This window comes from Carassius carassius, chromosome 9, assembly GCF_963082965.1.
Source record: "Carassius carassius chromosome 9, fCarCar2.1, whole genome shotgun sequence".
Taxonomy (NCBI): domain Eukaryota; kingdom Metazoa; phylum Chordata; class Actinopteri; order Cypriniformes; family Cyprinidae; genus Carassius; species Carassius carassius.
In genome coordinates this window covers 9,581,803-9,601,958 of record NC_081763.1, presented here as the reverse complement: position 1 = coordinate 9,601,958, position 20,156 = coordinate 9,581,803, and the positions used below count along the sequence as shown (strand labels likewise).

Here is a 20,156-nt window from a genome sequence, read left to right as displayed (position 1 = left end):
TTAACTTCGTTACTTTACACCACTGGTTGGGGGAGCCAAAGTGTTTTAACTTTGTTACATTACACCACTGGTTGGGAGACCTGAAGTTTTTTTAACTTGGTTACGTTGCACAACTGGGTAGGGGGAGCCAAAGTATTTTCACTTTGTTACATTACACCACTGGGTAGGGGGACCCAAAGTGTTTTAACTTCGTTACATGAGACCACTGGTTGGGGGAACCAAAGAATTTTAACTTTGTTATGTTACACCATTGGTTGGGGGAGCATAAGTATTTTAACTTTGTTACATTACACCACTGGTTGGGGGAGCCAAATTATTTTAACTTCGTTACATTACACCACTGGGTAAGGGAACCAAAGTATTTTAACTTTGTTACTTTACACCACTGGTTAGGGGAGCCAAAGTATTTTAACTTTGTTACTTTACACCACTGGTTGGGGGAACCAAAGTATTTTAACTTTGTTATGTTACACCACTGGGTAGCGGGACCCTAAGTATTTTAACTTTGTTACATGACACCGCTGGGTAGGGGAATCAAAGTATTTTAACTTTGTTACTTTACACCACTGAGTAGGGGAGCCAAAGTGTTTTAACTTTGTTACATTACACCACTGGTTGGGGGACCCGAAGTATTTTAACTTGGTTATGTTGCACCACTGGGTAGGGGGAGCCAAAGTATTTTAACTTTGTTACATTACACCACTGGGTAGGGGGACCCAAAGTATTTTAACTTCGTTACATTACACCACTGGTTGGGGTAGCCAAAGTATTTTAACTTGATTACATTACACCACTGGTTGGGGGAATCAAAGTATTTTAACTTGGTTACATTACACCACTGGTTGGGCGAATCAAAGTATTTTAACTTGGTTACATTACACCACTGGTTGGAGGATCCGAGGTATTTTAACTTGGTTACATTACACCACTGGGTAGGGGGACCCAAAGTATTTTAACTTCGTTACATTACACCACTGGGTAGGGAGACCACAGACTCTATTTTGGCACTCATGTGTTGTGGATTGCTTCCCACTCACCTGGTTCTAGAATTCTTTAGAGTTTACCGTCAGTGTTGGGTTTTATTTGATTCACGTAGGCACAATGGATTTTTTTAATGATGACTGGCCAATGATGACTCACACATGTGAAATGCACAAATACAGAACTAAGGTCGATCTAGAATCACTAAAAAAGGGAACTGCCTGTGCATGCCAGTGTCAAGTTTCTCATGTCTTCTTTTCATTAGCAAACGTTAATGTCTCAGATAAGCTTATTTTTTAACTCTTTGGTGGTAATGTCATAACTCTGCCTACACCTATGTTTTTTTTTCTTGTCTTTATTATTATTATTATTATTATTTATTTTTTTGTATCATGTAAAAGTATGGTACAGTAGATAGTCATCAGTCCAGCTCCTTATTTTCTCATTTTGAGGTGAAATGAGAATCAGACTCATTCATGACACAAAAGCCACATGTGAGTCTGTATGCAGTGTGACACAGTGGTGTGGTTAATGAATAGGAAGTAAACCGTTTCCTCACACAGAAGACCTATGTGCAGATATACAAAGTTGTTCCTTGTATGTGCATCTGACTGAGGTATGAGGGTATAAGGTTTTATTTGTTTGCTAAAAAGAAAGAGAAAAACATTAAATATTTGTTTATTTGTTTGTTTTGTTTACTTATTTAATGAAATAAATAGTTCATTTTCGTAAAAATACATCACTTCTCAAAACTGTATCAGTCGATCAAGCAATTTCAACGAAGATGTGCTCCAGTAACGCGATGTGACGTCGTCGCATGGGCGTGACGCTGCGCTCCGTTGTCATCGGTAAAGTGTGAATGAACTCGAGTAGATTTGCATCAGATAAACTCAGGTAAGATGATTTAAAGTGTTCTACGAACGTTCAAAACGTGCTTTGGTGAAACTCATGACATGAAAATCTGCCATTAAACATATTCCTAAAATTACGCCGATGCAAATGCATTTATTTATAACCTGTTTGTTTAAGTCAAGGTGCTTTACATGTGGTCACCATAACTGATGAAAAAGCGTTGTAAGTTGACAATTTTAATTTAGTGATTCAAAATGTATACTGTTGTATTAATTTGAAACATTAAATATAAAACACGTACAGTATAACATTTTAGTCTATATATTTATAATATTTGTGTTAAAAATAATAATATATTTAAGTAAAAAAAAAATTGTGTTGCTCACAATAATTTTTGAAGCACTTGTTCAGAAGTATGATTAAACATGATTTCAAAAAGGAGTTTATAGCCTACTACAGAAATGACTGAGTGTATGATACGTTAATTTTGACAGCTCTTGGTCAATATTGGACCAAGTTTAAATACCTAAAAAACAGACATGGTTTGCTGGTTTCAGCTGGTCGTCCAGCCTGGTCATAGCAGGTTTGCAGGCTTGTTTTAAAGGGGTTTTGATCATTTCTTTAGCTGGTCATGCTGGGAGTCAAGAAACAATTTAAGACCAGCCTACCTGCTTAGCCTGGGTTTAGCACAGAGCCACTTGAGTTGGTCATAGGAGGCATTTAGGGAGATTTTATCTCTTGTCATTAAGTAGCAGAGATCAAATTCTAACTGAATTTACATGACTGAAACCTATTACTGGAGGTTCAGATGTTTGAAATCCCCATGTGGGTGGTTATTTAGCTCTCCATTGTCCTCAGTTCTGTTTCTGTAAGCATTTAATTACTCAGTGAAGTGAAACCAGAATGACCACATCATCTTTTGGTGAATGTCTTAATAGCACTGAAGATTTGTTAATTCATTTATTCATAGAGTCATTCATTCATTTTTTTTCTGAAACTCCTTATCAGGGGTCATCTGCGTCGCTGGCCCTGTAAATGATCAGTATTGGTTATGTATGGTCTCATATAGTCAGATTACGCACTGCATCATTATATCTCTCACTGGCAGTTCCCTTTTCTTTTTAGTTCATATCAAAAGCAATGCTGGGTGGAGCTCAAGTTTTGGACTCCATAAAGGTGTGATGTCTGCTTTTACTTGCGCAATAAAAGAGATGAAAACAACAGCTTACTATGAGGTGATTTACTGTGACAAGCATGAGTTTCTGAGCGACGTGGGCCTTTCTGCTCTGCACTCTGGTGAGAGGTGAAAAAACGTCAGTCTAAAAATATCCGCTTAGCTTCATTTAGCCACACATTTGTATTGCAGGAAACCAGCAGAGCCTGGTCTTCAGTCTGTCTTTGTAAGAAAGAGAAAGCCAGCATTTGAATGTCTAGGCAGTAAAGTGCCTGTTTCTTTCGTTTAGCACAGGTAAGCATTCATACAGATGATCTGACAGGAAAAGAGACTTCCTTATGAGCAAGACTGTTGTCAAGATTATTCAAATACCCTCTGCTCTCGCTCGAGGACCTGGTTTCACAGTGCCTTGTAGGAACAGCGGTTTTATGCATCGAAGGTAGGAATTTACAGTGCAATTTTGTTTTGCACATTATTTTTGTGTGGATGATACAGCAATAATCAAAGAATAATTTAATAAAATGCACAATTGTTTGGTAGTAAGAAAGCAGAAGTATTTGTTTCGGTCTTGTCAAAATTGTTTAGTGCAGTTGTTCTCAGTTGGACATCAAGTGGCGACCCAGTGCAATGGCAAAATGATTGATATAGGGAAGTAACCTTAAAATAAATGAATACTTATAAATGAATATGTGATGTTAACTAGCTGCATAAGTTGCATAATCTTAGAACTGGATGTTTTTACCATGTGGACAATACTTGTGTTTATGGATCACTCTTAATTGTCATGTAGAACCAGTCATTACGTAACAATACAAATAAAAGTGAATTAAACTGAACGCGCATTAATTTTATTAATTGTACGATAAACTGTATAGGCCCAATAATATGCAAAATTACTGAAATAAACAGTTGCATAAACGCTAGTTTAAGTATTGTATCAGCATTAGTTATTAAAAGCAAAGTACCGTACAGTCATTGACACGAGCGACTAAAGTTTTGGGAAGTGTTGCTTGTTTATTTTGCTATCCTGTGCAAGATTGTGTGATTAATTGTATTTTATTATTAGCATTTCACACAGTTTTTTTTTTGCCCGGCCATTCGCAAACCTATCAGAAAAGAGCTGCGGCCTGATGTTGGGTTGAGAATCTTCATACATTTTATGCTCATCCATTTGTTCGATGAAAATATATTGTTACGTCTAACACATGATTTATGAGAAATAACAACATTTCTCTCACAACATGAAAACCCCTGAGGTTTTCACCCCTTTGAATTCTGCTTCCTGTGCCGAGAACTGTAGGGTCTTTTCTGCATCCGTATTGTGCTCTCTATTTTGTAATCTCAAAGCAGGAAATGGGCATAAAATGCAGTACATCAAAATAATCATGTTATCAAGATCATTCTGAAGTTTTGCGTGCATTGTGATGTATTGCTGATGTGTCTGTGTGCTATTCCTTTTTGTGCTTGCAGACATGAAGGACCTTTCTAACTGACACATCCATGTCATGTGGATATTATCTGAGCTGTGAACCCCACCATGGAAGAAGCATGTACTAAAAACACTCTTTCCTGACACTTGCTAGTCTGTTATAGATTACTGAGTTACATTTCTTACATTATGTTAGTTTTATTATTGCACGGAAACAATATCAAATCTGAGGGTTTGATATTGATGTTAAAATGGTCAAGCTTTATTTCAGTTGTATTTTAAAGTCTTTAATTTTAGTAACAATTCATCTACCATAGCGTAATATTTATTTAATGGTGTTAACTATGGGAGAAGTACCATATTTGCATTACTATTCAAAAGTTTTTTAGTTATTTTTAATAAATTAATATTTTTTATTCAGAAAGTAGACATCAAATTGATCAAATGTAAGGTAAAGATACAATAATGTTATTCATAATGATCCAAATTTCTATTTCAAATAAATGCTGTTCTTTGAAACTTTCTATTCATCAAAGAATCATTAAAAAGAAATAATATTGTTATAATATATAATATCGTTTTCAGCATTAATAATAATAAGAAGAAATATTATTATTATTCACCAAATCGGAATGATTTCAGAAGGATCTTGTGACACTGAAGACTGGAGAAATGCATCACAGGAATAAATTACACTTTAACATATATTCAAATAGAAAATGCTTAATTTAAATTTGAAATATTTGGCATTAATCATATTTGTATTCAACAGCATTCATATAAATGATCATGATTATATAAATGAAGCCTTTTTAAGCATAAGAGACTTAAAAACCCTGACCCAAAACATTTAAACAGTAGTGTATATATTTATTATTCTTTATAAAAGTTTCAATCTGCTAACTGAAGACTGAATTGTTCGTGCTCCATGAGAATTAAAGGAGCTGTGTGAACTGTTTTGCAGTCGGTGGTGTGTCCTCAGTTGTGGAGTCTAGTCTCTACCACAATGTCCATTCAATACTCCGAGAGCTGGATTGTGAACCTCAGGCTGGATCAGCCAGCAATAAAGGTACCTGCTTTACTATGACAATCCAAACTGAAAGGTAATACAGATCTATGCATTTGATAGCTTTAAAATGTGTTATATAGCCTGAAGATATCATGTGTATGATGTCTGAATATATGAAACTAAAATACGCCATTGCCTTGTTTAAGATGAGGAGTTCACCAAAAACTATTCAATGTTGTATTGTTACATATAGTTAAAAAAAATGTTGTTTTTTTGTAGGCATGTTGAGATGGACTCTGCATAACAGGGTGGACAGAAATCCATCTGTCAGTGTCCCTCTTTTGAGGGTTCTCATAAAAGAGCTTGAAAAGGTTTGTTCCTCAATTACTCTTTCTGTTATAGACATCAAATTTGTGTGCAGAACATCTGAAGATTTTTACAGTGAATGATTAGCTGGTTTTTCCTTTGATTTGATTTATTCCAGGCGGAGAGAATCGATTCCAAGATTCGCATTATTCCTTTACTTCACACACTTGTCTACACAGTCCTACAGGTCAGATTTCTAACTTCACGTGTCTGCGAGTGCTTTGTTTGTTTTGTAATTGTTTCCAGTCAGTAATACGAAATGCATCTGTAAGCAAGTTCCCAGCAGAATTGTTATTGTAGGAACAGTTCCTTGTATCTTAACTGGAAATCAGCATGATTGGTTTGTTTTTCAGCCATGTGTGATGCATGTTACTCATCAGGTTCTCTGCTTTATTTCAGTCTGTATTTATTCCGGAAGATCTATATCGAAGGATGTATTTTTGCTTGAAAGGTTTAGTTACATTACCTGTACCCTACTGTGCAATCGCTCTCTACTATGCAAAGCAAATGAAAATGGAACAAAATGCACCAGGTAATATATACAGTTACATTAAAGCAATAAAAGCATTTCGTACTAACCACCCTTCATGCGAGGAGATGGCATGTTTCAATACAGTTGATCTAAATCAAATGAATAACATTCAGAAGATGTACCACAGACAGGACTCAGATATTCTGTTTTCCATATTTCATTTGGTTGAAGTCTCATCCTGCAGCATTCTTCAGGTGCTGTTTTTAATGTATTTCAGGAATACTGTATCAGAGGAGAGTCAGTGCCGAACACAATCTATGCAGTGATCTTTATCCATTCCATGAGAAGTAAGTGTAATGCCAGGTTATTAATGTTCTCGTCATTTTACACACTACTATTAAAAAGTGTGGGGACAGCCACGTACACACTGCAAGTTTCAGGAGTGACATCCACATTTAAATGTTATAACCATAGCAACGTTGTAGCGTCTCGGAGAGAATGGAGCCCTTCAGAATTTATCGTTAGAGAGAATGAGAGAACGATTCGCCGCGATGGCCAGCACATATACTTTGAGTGTGGATGGGGTGCGCCCCTTATTCAGCAGCTCTTGGAGAAAAGTCAGCTCGCAGGACACGTCACATGAAAACCGGTCCACTTGCAGAGCACCAACTGAGGAATACCATTTCTGGCCATAGAGCCGTCTTGTAGACGGCACCCTTGAATTAAGAATGGTGTTGCTAACTCTTGCTGGGAGCCTATCAGACTCCCGTCGATGCACCAGACACAGCTCTGGATGGCGATGCCAAATCATGCCTTTCGCCTGTGAGAGAAGGTCCCCCCTCAACGGGATGGGCCTTGGGGTCATCGTCACGAGCTGCATCAGTTTTGGAAACAAAGCCTGGCTCTTCCAGAGCTGAGCTACTAAGAGGAGGGAGCATTTGGTTTCACTGACTCGCCTGATGATCTGGGGAATCAGGGTGATAGGAGGAAATGCATACTTTATACTTTGTGATCAACAAATGAGGGCTGCATGATAAATCGCATGTGCATCTCGTCAGTAAAGCCGGTTCTGTGATTAATAGTACCGGTAAATCTCCATCACGATCTTTTAGATGGAGCGACATTTAATACACAGAGGAGTAGATCACTGACAAGCTATATCACATTCATTAGATGAGTTGCGTTCAATTATGAACGTGATATCGTGTAGCTTGTCAGTGTTAGTGTTTTTATTAATGCCATTAATGTTTTATAAATAATAATATAGCACATAGCACTAGTCAACTAAATGACTGTAACATGGCAAAGATTAATGCACTTTTGGAAGTTGAATGTAAGGGAAATATCATTTTGGAATTTCTGTGGTCTAATGTGATATTGTTGTTAATATGTTGTTAATAACTTTCATATTGATTCAATGGATTTATTGCATTTTGAGGAAACAAAAGGTATCATGGATTTATTGCATTTTGGGAAGAAAATAATACAATTTTATAATAAATCTTTAAAAAATCAAAACCTTTATTTTAATATCTAATGTTATTAAAACCTAAAAATGTTATGTGAAGGTTTGAAACAGAAAATAGTGGTTTTCATCTCGCCACTTTCTTTTTAAAGAAACACAGTGGAGGTGCAGGAAACACCTCTCTCACATGTTATCAGTTCCTTCTCATCCCTTTCTTTACCCATCCTCCCTCCACTCAGTTCACTCAGAACGGTCAGTAGAATAATGTTCTATGCAAGTAATATTACAGTCATGTTTGGGGTCATTTGTATAGTCTCAGGGCTAGGGCTGGGCGATATGGAGCAAAAAATATATATCGATATCTTTACAGGAAAAATAACATCCCAAAAACTACTGTAAAAACAAATATGCCAAATATTACATGTTTAGGGCCCTATGAAATGTTTTATTGTTTTCTTCACCATATGTTTTAATGTTACCTTATTCTGTGTTTAAGCAAGTGTAATTATTTAAATGCATAAAAACAAGTTAATTTGTTAAAAAAAAATTCTTAAAATAGCTTTATGTGAAATGTTTTTTCCCCTCTGAAATTCTGTGCATTCACATTTTTCTGGTTATCAAATGAAGGCATAAAACATTCATTTAATTTATCTTTTAATTATTGAAAATTAAGCAAACTTTATTTTTTGGTAAACAAAGGGGATTTACTGTTAAAAATAATACATGGAAGAAATGTTGTGTGATCATTCCTTAAATTTTGTTCGTTTCATTTTAATAGTAGTAGTAGTAGTAGTAGGCTGTGTACATTCTGCTGAACAATAGGCTAGTAATAGATTTCTGGCAAATACTTTTATTTTGACGGGTTGACATACCTTTACAGTTCTGTGTATGTGATGTGACGCTCGTTTTACTCAAATCAAACGGTCAAATGCTCATGAAGTGACTGTCAGAGCAGTTCTGGAGATGTCGTTCATGTGTTCACGTCCTCATTAAAGTGAGAAGACAGACACTGAAATCACCGCGAGCGTCACACGCGCTTCCGTGTGTGTAATAAAACGAAGAAGCGCTTCTGCGCCATTCATTAACACAGACACGCAAAACATGCAGGATTCATATTTAGACTTTTCCGGCTTAATATTTACAGATATTAGTCCATATCGCGATTTGATGTGATTTGTAATGACCTACTTTTGATGAATTCATTTAAAATTTTACAAATTTAGTGACATTCCACGGTAAACTGTAAATTCTGTTTTTATGACTGGATTCCGCAATTCCGTCCGCATTTTCTGCATCGCGGAAATCATAGTGCCCTACAGTAGACATCTGCCTGCTGTTCACCCGACGCATTTAAACCGAGGTATCTCCATATAATGGAGCCAGTTGTCCTTTTTTTCATACTAGTTCTGTAGCCTCCGGTCTGGTTGCGGACGACGCCATGTTCAACGCGAGGGGAGGGGGAACAAAATCAAGGAGACGGGGGTGAGCACAGCACAGAGAAGACAAACAAGCAAAGTGGCGGAATCAAAATTAAATATAAACAATATATCGATATATACGATATGTCAAAATCCATATCCTGTTTAAAAAATATCTCGATATATTTTAAATATCGAGATATCGCCCGCCCTTACTCAGGGCGAGTGGTACAATGGTCTCAATCTTACAAAAGTTGACTAAAAGATAGTACAGATCCTAAGAGTCAAGAGATATTTTGTTTACTGTAATGGGAGTGCCCATTACACCATTCCACAATTTATATTTTACAATATAAATGACCTTCTGTTCCCTTTGAGATGTAAACTACCCTGGTCTTGGATCTGGGTTGATGCAAATTCTAATTGTTTTTTCATGCTTCCATTTGGGGAATGTTTTATCTTGATGTTGTATTTAAAGGATGCAGTAAAAGTGTCTGGGCTATTCTGTAGCCAGAAAGCCCGTAGAAAGGTGTGTGTCTCTTCACTCCATATTATGTATTTTCCTGAGGTCAGGTATGCATCTTTTACTCTTAGATTCATCTTTGAGAAATTTATGTCTTTTATTGATTTAATATTTCACAATATTACTAATTCTACTGTTTATTTTTTTTATCAGATAAATGCAGCATTGTCAAGCATAAGAGACTTTTAGAAAACATAAAAAAAATCTTACCAACACCACACTTTTGAGCGGCAACATTTGGTTCTTTTTTTGCAGCCTCTCCAACATGCATTAACATATAAAAATGTAGTTATTATTATAGTTATTACACATGATATCAAGGTTGTTATCTTGCATGAAGGAAGTTTAAATGTCTTTGCCCACTCAACAATGAATTGTTTTATTCTTAAATGCCTAAATGTTTTAATTTCATTGTCTTTGTATTTACTGTGTGCCACTCTCTCTCCATCTTTCTTTCACCAGGGTGTTTGTGTTTGTGGATCCCGCAGTGTTTCCCCTGTCTCTGGTGAATGCGCTCAAGGCTGACGTGGAGTGCACAGACCCTGGTAGAGACCCGCTGATCTTCAAACGCAGAGTTTTACTGCACACACTGCTAGCTGGATTTGGAAAAAAGTGCCAGGTTGACCAGCTCGCACAGTCCCTAGAGGTTTGTGGATGTTTAAAAACACCTGTTATATATTTTTTAAGAATACCTATACTATAGAATATATAGTAAAGCTCAACAAGTTCTGCATTTATTTGATAAAAAATACAGCAGAAACAGTAATATGGTAACATATTATAACAATTTCAAACTATATTGTGAAATATTTTTTACAATTAAAAAAAAAAAAAAAAAAAAAATATATATATATATATATATATATATATATATATATATATATATCTTCTATATATATACAAAAAATTAATTACATTTATTTTTATTATAATAATAATAATAATAATAATAATAATAAAAAAAAAATATATATATATATATTTTTTTTTTAATCTATTATTTTTTTTATTATTATTATTATTATTATTATTTCTGTAAAGCAAAGCTGAATTTTCACCATCATTACTCCAGTCTTCATTTTAAAATACTGTAAAAAAAAAAAAAAAAAATTATAATAAAAATAAATGTAATTAATTTTTTGTATATATATAGAAGATCTTATGGAAGATTTTGCAAACTGATGTGTTTGAAGAAACTATGAAAGCAAATTTCAGTAGCAAACTGTTAATCCTTTAAGATGTCCCTAAAGTCTTTGCTGGAAAATCCTATGCTCTAAACAACTGTGTGAACTTTATTCATATCAGCATTTAGGTGAAGAGCTGGAGCTGCACTTCCAGGATCTCGTCACCATCCTAGAGCAGAGAACAGAAGATGGAGCTTCTGACGATATCCAGTACAAAACAAGATTGCAAGAGATCTACCAAGACATCCTGACTGCTCCAAAAGGTAGAAATGTCCTCACCACAATCCAGTAAGACACTATTTAATCCAAACAAACTCAAAGGTGTAGATTTTTCAAACGTTTGTCTGTTTAGATCGGTCGCGTCCAGCCTCGCCGGCAGAGACTCAGCTGCCCATTCCTGAGGTCAGCTTCCACGTCTGGAACAAAGAGGATGACATATGTGAGCTCAACTGCTGCTATTTAACAAACGCTTGTTCCCTTAAAACTATGAAAGTTTGTTTCTGCCACAGTTAATTGCAAACTTTTATCTCACAATTCAAACTTTTTTCTTGCAGTTCTGAGATACAAATGGCAAGTTTACACTGCAAAAAATAAATTGTGTAGATTTAATCGAATAATTTTGGCAGCTAAAATAATTTAGTAAAAAAAAAAAACCTGTAAACACGTTTACAAGACAAACTGTAAAATCTACACAAGAATATTTGAATGTAAAATTGAACAACGCACACTTAAAAATGTTTTAAAAGTTTCGTACCTTTAACATATATTGACAACCACCATAATAATGCAGATGATGAAAAAAGAAAGCCACATGGAGAGTCAAAGTTCATCAAAAGTAGCTTTCCCACAAGTTGAAGTATATACTAATATATAGAGGGTACATTCACACAAACACAAAACACCATCATAGTAACACACACAACACTTAAAAAATGCGGTTCAATAAAACATTCATTAAATGACAAAAGATGTCCTTTAATGCATATAACTGATAACCAAACTATGAAGAGACATGAATACATAAAGGCAGCGGCTATTTACACTAAGTGCAAATAGCACATTATCTTAGCTTAGCGATATGCTATTTATGCGGTGCAAATAGCTATAGATTCTATTTACACTGTTAAAATAGCAAGATTTTCTGCTACTGTATTTATAGCTACTACTTATTGCAAATAGTGGCAATTATCTTTGCCTCAGTATTGTCGTACATCATAAAACAGTATGCAATAATAAATTATTGAGTGTAAATTTACATTTTGATTCAAATTATTAAATGGATGTCACCTTACTGGGACAGTAAAGCCCTCCCAACACCTATCCCAAACCTACCCGATACTTTATTTTCAACTTTTTGATTATTTCCTTAATTTTTATTGAAAATAAATACTTTTCTGATGTGATTTGAAATTTGAAAAGGGAGAAAAAATGTTAGCCAAAAGGTGGATTCAAACCCGGGTCAATCGCGTAAAAAAGAGCACAACGTATGTTTTACCATCTGCGCCTCTAGAGTTGACGACTAGCAACCTTTTTTTGTATTGTTGACTAGCCCAATCACACGCTGGTGGGCGGAGTTAGTGTAAATAGCCTCTATTTGGCAGTTGTTCCCTGTATTTAGTACGGGAACTTACAATTAGAAAAACTCTCAATTGCGAGAAAAAGTCAGAATTAAAAGTGGCGATTACTATTTTTATTTTAAATTATGAGGTGAAAAATTATTATAATAATTGTGAAATGTAAATTTAGAATTCTAAAAAAAAAGTTAGAATTGTGAGATGTTAACTTGAAATTATGAGATATAAAAAAATTGCAGATAAGAGATAAAAAGTGCCGATTTTTATTTTGTATTTGTGGTGGGAAAAAAAAAACAGTTGCACAACATGAACTCAGAATTCTGTAAAAAAAAAAAAATAGAATAGTGAAATGTAAACTGAAAATTCAGAGGAAATAAACAGAAATTTGTGAGAGTTCTGCCTTAGTTTTTCTTACAATTGTAAGTTTTAGAATTGTGATCTTCTAATTGTCTTTTTAACAGGGAATGAGCTGGTTAACTTTGCACTGATGGTTCCTGCGGACCGAAACTCTGCTTGTCTGGATGAGGATGACCTGAAGCGTAGCTCGGTCGTGTCCACCGTGTCCACAGACAGTGGCATAGAGGGAGACATGCCCATCAGTGAGCTCTCCTCCATAATGCTGGAGTCTCAGGGCAGCTCAGAGGAGCACAGCAGCTCTCAGTCCTTCTACAGGAGGCCGTGTGTGCGATGTCCCAAAGCTGGCAACAGATTGACACTCATGATGGAGGCCATTAGGGGAAATGGAGGATGCAGTCTTACTAAAGAGGAAAAGAACCTCACGGCTCGGATCCTTGTAATGGGTGACGACAGAACGCTAGGACGGCTCGCCAAGACTCTCCACACTATAAGGTTTTCAAGATATTTTCAACCATTCTTTTACACATTTTACCTTTGCATTTAAAAAGTATGAGGCTAATGTATAATGTTTTCATCTTACTATGTTTGTGCTCAGGAAAAGGGAGGCACGACATCTGCTGCTGACAAAGAGAGTTAATATAGAGATTTATTACATTCCAGTGACTGACCAGACACTTTCTCCTGTTCAGGTAAAATCGATTTTGCTTTAGTTTTCCTTTAATAAAAAAAAACCCGTCAGCAATGACATCTCACTGTAATGCATGTGTTTCCCAGGAGGGTGCTCCTGAAGACATGCTGACATTGGCAGGATATTTGGGAAGGGTGGATCCGTGGTATGACTGTAATATCAACGGTTTGGGAGCCATGATTCTAAAACTTGCCCAGATGGTAATTATTACACTTTTGAATATGTCCACAATATGAATGGGAATTGTTAAGAATTGTAATTCTGGTTCCAGTACCTTTTAGCTATTATGAATCCTTAGAATTTCCATTAACAATATTTTAAGAGATTTTATGCTATTAATATGTGGGAAAAGAAATGAAAATTCAATGTTAAATCAGATTTTTTTCTTTTTTCAATAATAAATGTAAAATTATCATTGCAAAATGTATGTTTACATCTTGCATAGATGAAATGAAATAACATTTACATTGACAACATAAAAATTAATGGGACAATTTTGTTTTATTATTTATTTTGAGCCCTGTTGCAACAGCAAGAGAAGGCTTTGTGCATCTGTTGAAACTGAGAACATGCTCCTATAGTTGCTTGCTTGTTATATATATATACAACAAGCAAGCAAGTATTGGAGCATGTTCTCATGCTATATATATATATATATATATATATATATATATATATATATTTATAGGCCTATATTTTGGGATTTAGGGAGTTTTTTAACCCTCCTCTTAAATTCAGAGTTAATATTCGGACCCAACACCTTCAACTTCCTGTTAAGTTATTTTTATTCACTTGAGTCATGATTCATAGCATTTCCATCAATATTTTAAGTGCTTTTTTGGGATAGATATGTGGAAGAGGGGACTCCATTGTTAAATAAGATCTTACAATAATATATAAATACATAATAAATCAATAAATACACACATAAAATAATCACTACAAAATATGTTTACATCTTGCATGGATAATTTTAAAATGACAGTATTTTTAGATGCAGCGAAAGTGCTAACTAATTATTGGTCTAAACTATATATTCCATAACAATACTAAACAGACCAAAAATGTGATAGTATTTTTCGTTCTTTTTATCTTTTTATACTGACAAAGTGCATAATGTGTATATTTAACATCACTTTGTTATATGAACTACTAGTCAGAGACAACATTGATTATCTTACAGTTATCTGTATATGTGTTTGATTCACTAAAAAGAACCGGCTCATAAAAACAATAAATTATGAATAACAATAAAATAATAAAATATTGAGAAAAAGAATGTTAATATACATAAATGTGAATGTGCATATGTACTATTTACAGATGAAAGTTTTGATTAGTCACTCAGTCCTGAGGTGTGTTATGTGTTGTTCAGGTGGTTTATTGCCTGCTGTTGTGTGTGGTTGTTTTGGTGCTCAGTGCTCTGTAAAGAGGGAGTGTGCTGGGTGTGAGGAGTAGGGATGCAACGGTAGCATATTTTCAGAACCGATCCGATTCGATACCGAACATTCTGAGTATCTGCTGATAAGTCTCAAATCTGGTAAAATCTCACACATTGCTCCTTGTATCGTTGTAAAATACATTCATGAAAAAACAAGTATATACATTTATATAGAAATCTAAATGATGTGTATTTTAAATGCATAGCACAGTAATAAAGGCAGCAACATATCATAGATGGGACAGAACAAGAAAGACTATTAATAATCAGCCCTCCGAGTCCACATAGAGAAGTTATCACAACACACAAGCTGCTTGGCTCAATTTCATCTTCAGTTCTCTCTTCTCAGCAGTTCAGTCAGTGTACTGTTTGAGTAAATGAATTACTCCGGGATATTGGTTAATTTCGACTCAGAGAGAGTGTCAGCCACATTAAAAAAACTGAATAACTTAAGTAATTAGTGGATTAATGCTTACTGGAGATGCGAACCGGTTCAAACGATTCCGTCTGATTTGGTGAACTGGTTTAGCTGGTTCACTAATAAGAACCGGTTAAATCAAATGAGTTTATTAGTTCGTGAACCGAACATCACTAGTACAAAGGGAAAAGATATTGATACCTAGTGTATTAAATCAGTGCGTTAGTTTATTGAGCCTTTTCTTTGAACAGTTTTAAACCTCAGTTGCTGTGTGCTCTTGAAGAGAGTTTCATCGTTTGGACTATGGGCCTCGAACCCGGGTGCTCATCCTCCTGTCTGTGAGCTGACTTGTTACCGTCCTGAATGAGGCCGATGACTGTAGTGTCGTCTGCAAACTTCAGGAGCTTGACAGAGCAGTCCTTTGAAGTACAGTCATTCGTGTACAAAAGAGCAGTGGGGAGAGCACACACCCCTGAGGGGCACCAGTTCTGATATGGAGGGTCCTGGATGCTGCCTGTCTGTCAGGAAGCTGGTGATCCACTGACAGACGGAGGTGTGTACGGAGAGCTGGGTCAGTTTGTCTGAGAGAAGCTCAGGCATGATGGTATTAAAGGCAAAACTGAAGTCCACAAATAAGATCCTTGCATTGTCGGGGTGTTGCAGGATGTAATGCAATCCCATGTTGACTGCGTCATCCACAGACCTGTTTGCTCTGTAGGCAAACTGAAGAGGATCCAGCAAGCGTCCAGTAATGTCCTTCAGATAGGCCAAGACCAGTCTCTCAAATGACTTCATGCCCACAGACGTGACAGCGACAGGTCTGTTATCATCACGTCCAGTGCTAGGAATGACGGTGGAGCGTTTGAAGCAGCAGGGAACTTCACACAGCTCCAGTGATCTGTTGAAGATCTGTGCGAAGATGGGGGCCAGTTGGTCAGGACAGACATTAAGACAGGCAGGTGAAACACCATCTGGCCCTGAAGCTTTCTCAGTCTTCTGCTTCCTGAAGACACGGTTCACACCCACAGACCTTAAGTGAAGGTTGAATGTTGGCTGAGGGAGAAAGAGGTGTTGCAGGAGGAGTAGGTGAATGTGTGAAGAGCAGATCAGAGTGGGTGGTAGAGTGGACTTTTCAAACCGGCAGTAACACACATCAGATCGTCAGCCAGTTGCTGATTCTTCACAGACTGTGGGGTGTTGTCTTGTACTCGGTGATGCTCTTCAGACCAGTCCATACTGATGCCGGGTCATTGGCTGGAAACTGGAGGTTTTTTCTAGCATTTCAGAGTAGGTTTTTTTTTTTTTACCTGAAAAAGAACATTTAAAAATAGCCAGCTCATAAAATGTATTTATTCAGAAGTGAGACTACACTGCGAACAATGCACAGTATGTTTATGATTCACTACAAAGAACCAGATCATTAAAGTGATTCATTCGAGAGTCGGAGTACACTGGCTGTGCTCAAGGGGTTCAATTTACAAAAAAATATATAATAATAAAAATAATAATAATAATAAATAAAAAGTGTTCATAAGAGTCATTCATTCGACAACAGTTGTGCTGTATGTTTTAGATAAATCAGTTCAAAAAGAACAAGTTCATAAGAGTAATTTCCTCTGTAATCAGACCGGTTCTGGCTTCCAACCCTAGTTCAGAATCATTATTCACTGTCCTTTCTCTTCTTTTACTTTAATAATGGTACATCCATGTAATTATATCATTGAAATTAATTGAAATTATTAGTATAACTGTTTTTAAGAAAAAAGAAAATGCTTGAGAGCTCTAACGCATCTGAGCAGCTAGAGAATAGGGTTACTGTACATCTTTTCCTGGTCTTTTTTTTAGAAAAACTAAATTGTTTTGCTATTTTTTCAGTTTTCTGTATGTCTGTATGTCTATCTCAAGTTATGTGCAAAATGAAATGACATTTACATGGATGACATTTGTGATGAAATTAAAGATAAATGAGAATGCAATGGTAAAAATATTTTAAATAAACAGTGTATTTAGAGTCCTGTTAGAACAGCAGAGGAGGCTTTGTTTGCTGGGCCTGAGAGTTTATCTGTATCTATGTGGATATATATATATAAATATAGGGATTCAGGAGTTTTTTTTAACATTCCTCTTAATTGATGACGTTGTAGAAGTCAACTCAGAGTGAATCTTCGGACCCCAACACCTTTCTGCTAGATATCATCTCATACTACACACGTGTCAGCCAGCATCCGGTGCACCTACCCATCTACTCTGTCAAGGTTGGATTAAATCTTGCAATGAATATCTTCTTCTCGTCTTAGTGAATGAATCAATACTTCTGTGAAAAGTGAACTGTCTGTGTGCTTACCAAAAGTTTGTCATGATTGTAGGTTGTTTTCCATAACTAAAAGTAAATGTCTGTATGATCTCGTGTCTAGATCTGCTTCTCAGGCCTCAGCAGCAGCACAGTGGAGGAGGTGTTTGTGGCTCAACTCGCCATGGACTTTCCAGAGGTCAAACGCTGCAGAGCCACATTTAAAGACACAATTAAAGGTACTGATGTCAGTCTATTGTTTTAAAATGTTTTATTACATCATATATCTTTTTCATCTGCTTTTACTAAATGTTTGCCATCAATTGTGCCTTAAAGGTTCAGTGCGTTACAAAAAATACAACCCCCAAGAATTTAATGGTGCAGTCGTGTCAGTTAATTATACAAAGGTAAGTATTTTATTGATATTTTTGGTGGACATTTAAAATTGTAGTATTAGCAGGGGTGCACATAAGTGGTGCGCAGGTCCGCATGCGCGACCAAAATAAAAAAAGCGTAATATAAATATGTTCTGACAGCGTATTTGCGTACCGACATGGTTGACAGCTGTTAAAGCACAATTACCATTTTAGATCACAAACTGTACTATATAAGTTTTATTTTCAACCTGAAAGCATAAATCTAGGCTATGTCATGCCGTTTTCAAAGCACAATACAAAACTGTGACATTCATTCACTGACGCTCTTTAATTGGCAGCGCTAAATCCGGAAGCGCGTATACTTACTTCCCGGCAACCCGCCAAAATAAAAGCCTGCTGAATTTAAGTTTGAATATGATGAAAACGCTTTTGTTTATATATTTTTAGATGCTTTTTTCCAAAACGAATTAAAATTGGGGAATAAATAAAGCGATTCTTCTTAAAGAGGCATCCAAACAAAGTAATAGTAAATATTAGCATTTTATTTTTAAGTTAATTTACTTAATACTTAGTATTAAACCTTGTATTTAATACTAGGATTGCTTTTTATTTTTAATAATATTATCACATTATTATTTAGTTTATTTACTATTATTAATTTTTTTAAAAACTAAATAAATAAAGTGTAATAATATTATAACTATTATTAATTCATTTTTATAGTTGCATTTAATGGGTTAATGGGCATTTAATAAACCAAATCTCTAGGTTCTCTTATGAGAACCAGGCTGAAAAAATGATGGGCACCCCTGAGTATTAGGTTTATATATATATATATATATATATATATATATATATATATATTACATTAATATATTACATTAAGTATATAGTTACATTGTTTAATTAGTGTTCTTACAATACAGAATCTGTCATAAAAGTTTTGGTATTTGCATTTCTTTAGGCCTCAATAAGTGACAGAGAAAAGGAGATGGGAATGTCTTTGCAGATAAGTGGCATGTTGATCAATGTCTTGCCTTCCTGCAGAGTCAGAAGTACGTCACATACTTAAAATACTACAACACTCTTAGACATTACTATAATGACAGTGTTGCTCTTAGTACTCACGTGATATTTCTTAGTTGACCTGCAATGTTATTTTAGTATCACTAATATACTTATTAGTATTTACTAAGATGTACTTAGTATTGATTAATATTTTAAATGATTTTATTTGAATATTTTCTGTGTTCATTTAATTTTTTGTTGTTTTTATTATTTGTTTTAAAGACATGTCTTTTTCTTTTTTTCTTTTTGTTAGATTTTTTTTATATATGTGTGTGTGTGTGTCAATTATTTCCTTTATATAAATGTTCTTAGTTTGACTTTTCGTTTTAGTTAATGATAACACACTAACTCTTGGCTGGCAGTATTTATTATAGACTTACCACTGACAGTGCATTTTCACCAACAAGAAGTTACTGATACATATTTCAAATGAGGAAAAGAAATAAAAACACAGGTTTCCTTGTTTGTAATGTGACACTTTTTGGTCCTACAGGTCTACATAGTGTCAGCATAAGTTTCCAAGATATCAATCCCTCAAGACCCAGCAGAGTAAGTGAACGTGGTCAACATATAACAGAGTGGTCTTTCTGTAACGTTCTCGATTATACATTTTGTACTCTTGAATGATATATTGAGGTAAAATCCCTGGTTTGTCTCTAGAATTCATTTCGAGCTGTTAGCGCCAGTATCAGAGTTCTGGAGGCGCAGACATTCACAGTATGTTTGGATAAAGACCCACGTAAAACATACGAGAAGGTCCAGAGGTGAAGAGTCAGATTATAATACCTTACTATACATATATTCTCAACATTTATTGCTTTTATGAATGGCCAACATGACCTCTTATGTGTAACGTATGTTCCAGTGGAATCATGCTTGTCATCTTTTGCCCACAGCATTGAAGTTTCTCCATGCTTGGACCCGGGATACTCTCATCAGCCGAGTACAAAATCAAAGTACAGTTTGGGAGAGCGAAGTGAACCACTGGGCAAATATGTCAACAAGACCCTCACGCTACCGATCAACACCTTCTGTGGCATTGAGCAATGACTATACACCTCGGATTCATG

At 35.5% G+C, this 20,156-nt stretch overlaps 1 protein-coding gene across 3 annotated transcripts; it reads left to right on the top strand.

The window, feature by feature from the left end:
- The first annotated feature begins 1,770 nt into the window (after window positions 1-1,770).
- On the top strand, window positions 1,771-20,154 carry LOC132148885 (phosphoinositide 3-kinase regulatory subunit 6-like). Of its 3 annotated transcripts, none has more exons than XM_059557648.1 (21): window positions 1,771-1,875; window positions 3,297-3,446; window positions 4,478-4,557; window positions 5,401-5,505; window positions 5,725-5,816; window positions 5,930-5,998; window positions 6,211-6,343; window positions 6,561-6,630; window positions 10,152-10,335; window positions 10,995-11,136; window positions 11,226-11,312; window positions 12,909-13,296; window positions 13,400-13,493; window positions 13,579-13,692; window positions 17,496-17,606; window positions 17,766-17,880; window positions 17,978-18,048; window positions 18,983-19,073; window positions 19,580-19,635; window positions 19,747-19,850; window positions 19,983-20,154. In XM_059557648.1, the coding sequence occupies exons 3-21, from the start codon at window positions 4,545-4,547 to the stop codon at window positions 20,134-20,136; spliced, it is 2,193 nt and encodes a 730-aa protein (XP_059413631.1). In that variant the 5' UTR covers window positions 1,771-1,875; window positions 3,297-3,446; window positions 4,478-4,544; the 3' UTR covers window positions 20,137-20,154. The 3 variants fall into 3 exon arrangements, with proteins under 3 accessions (XP_059413631.1, XP_059413634.1, XP_059413632.1); XM_059557649.1 differs by lacking the exon at window positions 1,771-1,875 and adding an exon at window positions 2,880-3,129; XM_059557651.1 differs by lacking the exon at window positions 3,297-3,446 and having other exon boundaries at window positions 1,830-1,875.
- Window positions 20,155-20,156: the final 2 nt, after the last annotated feature.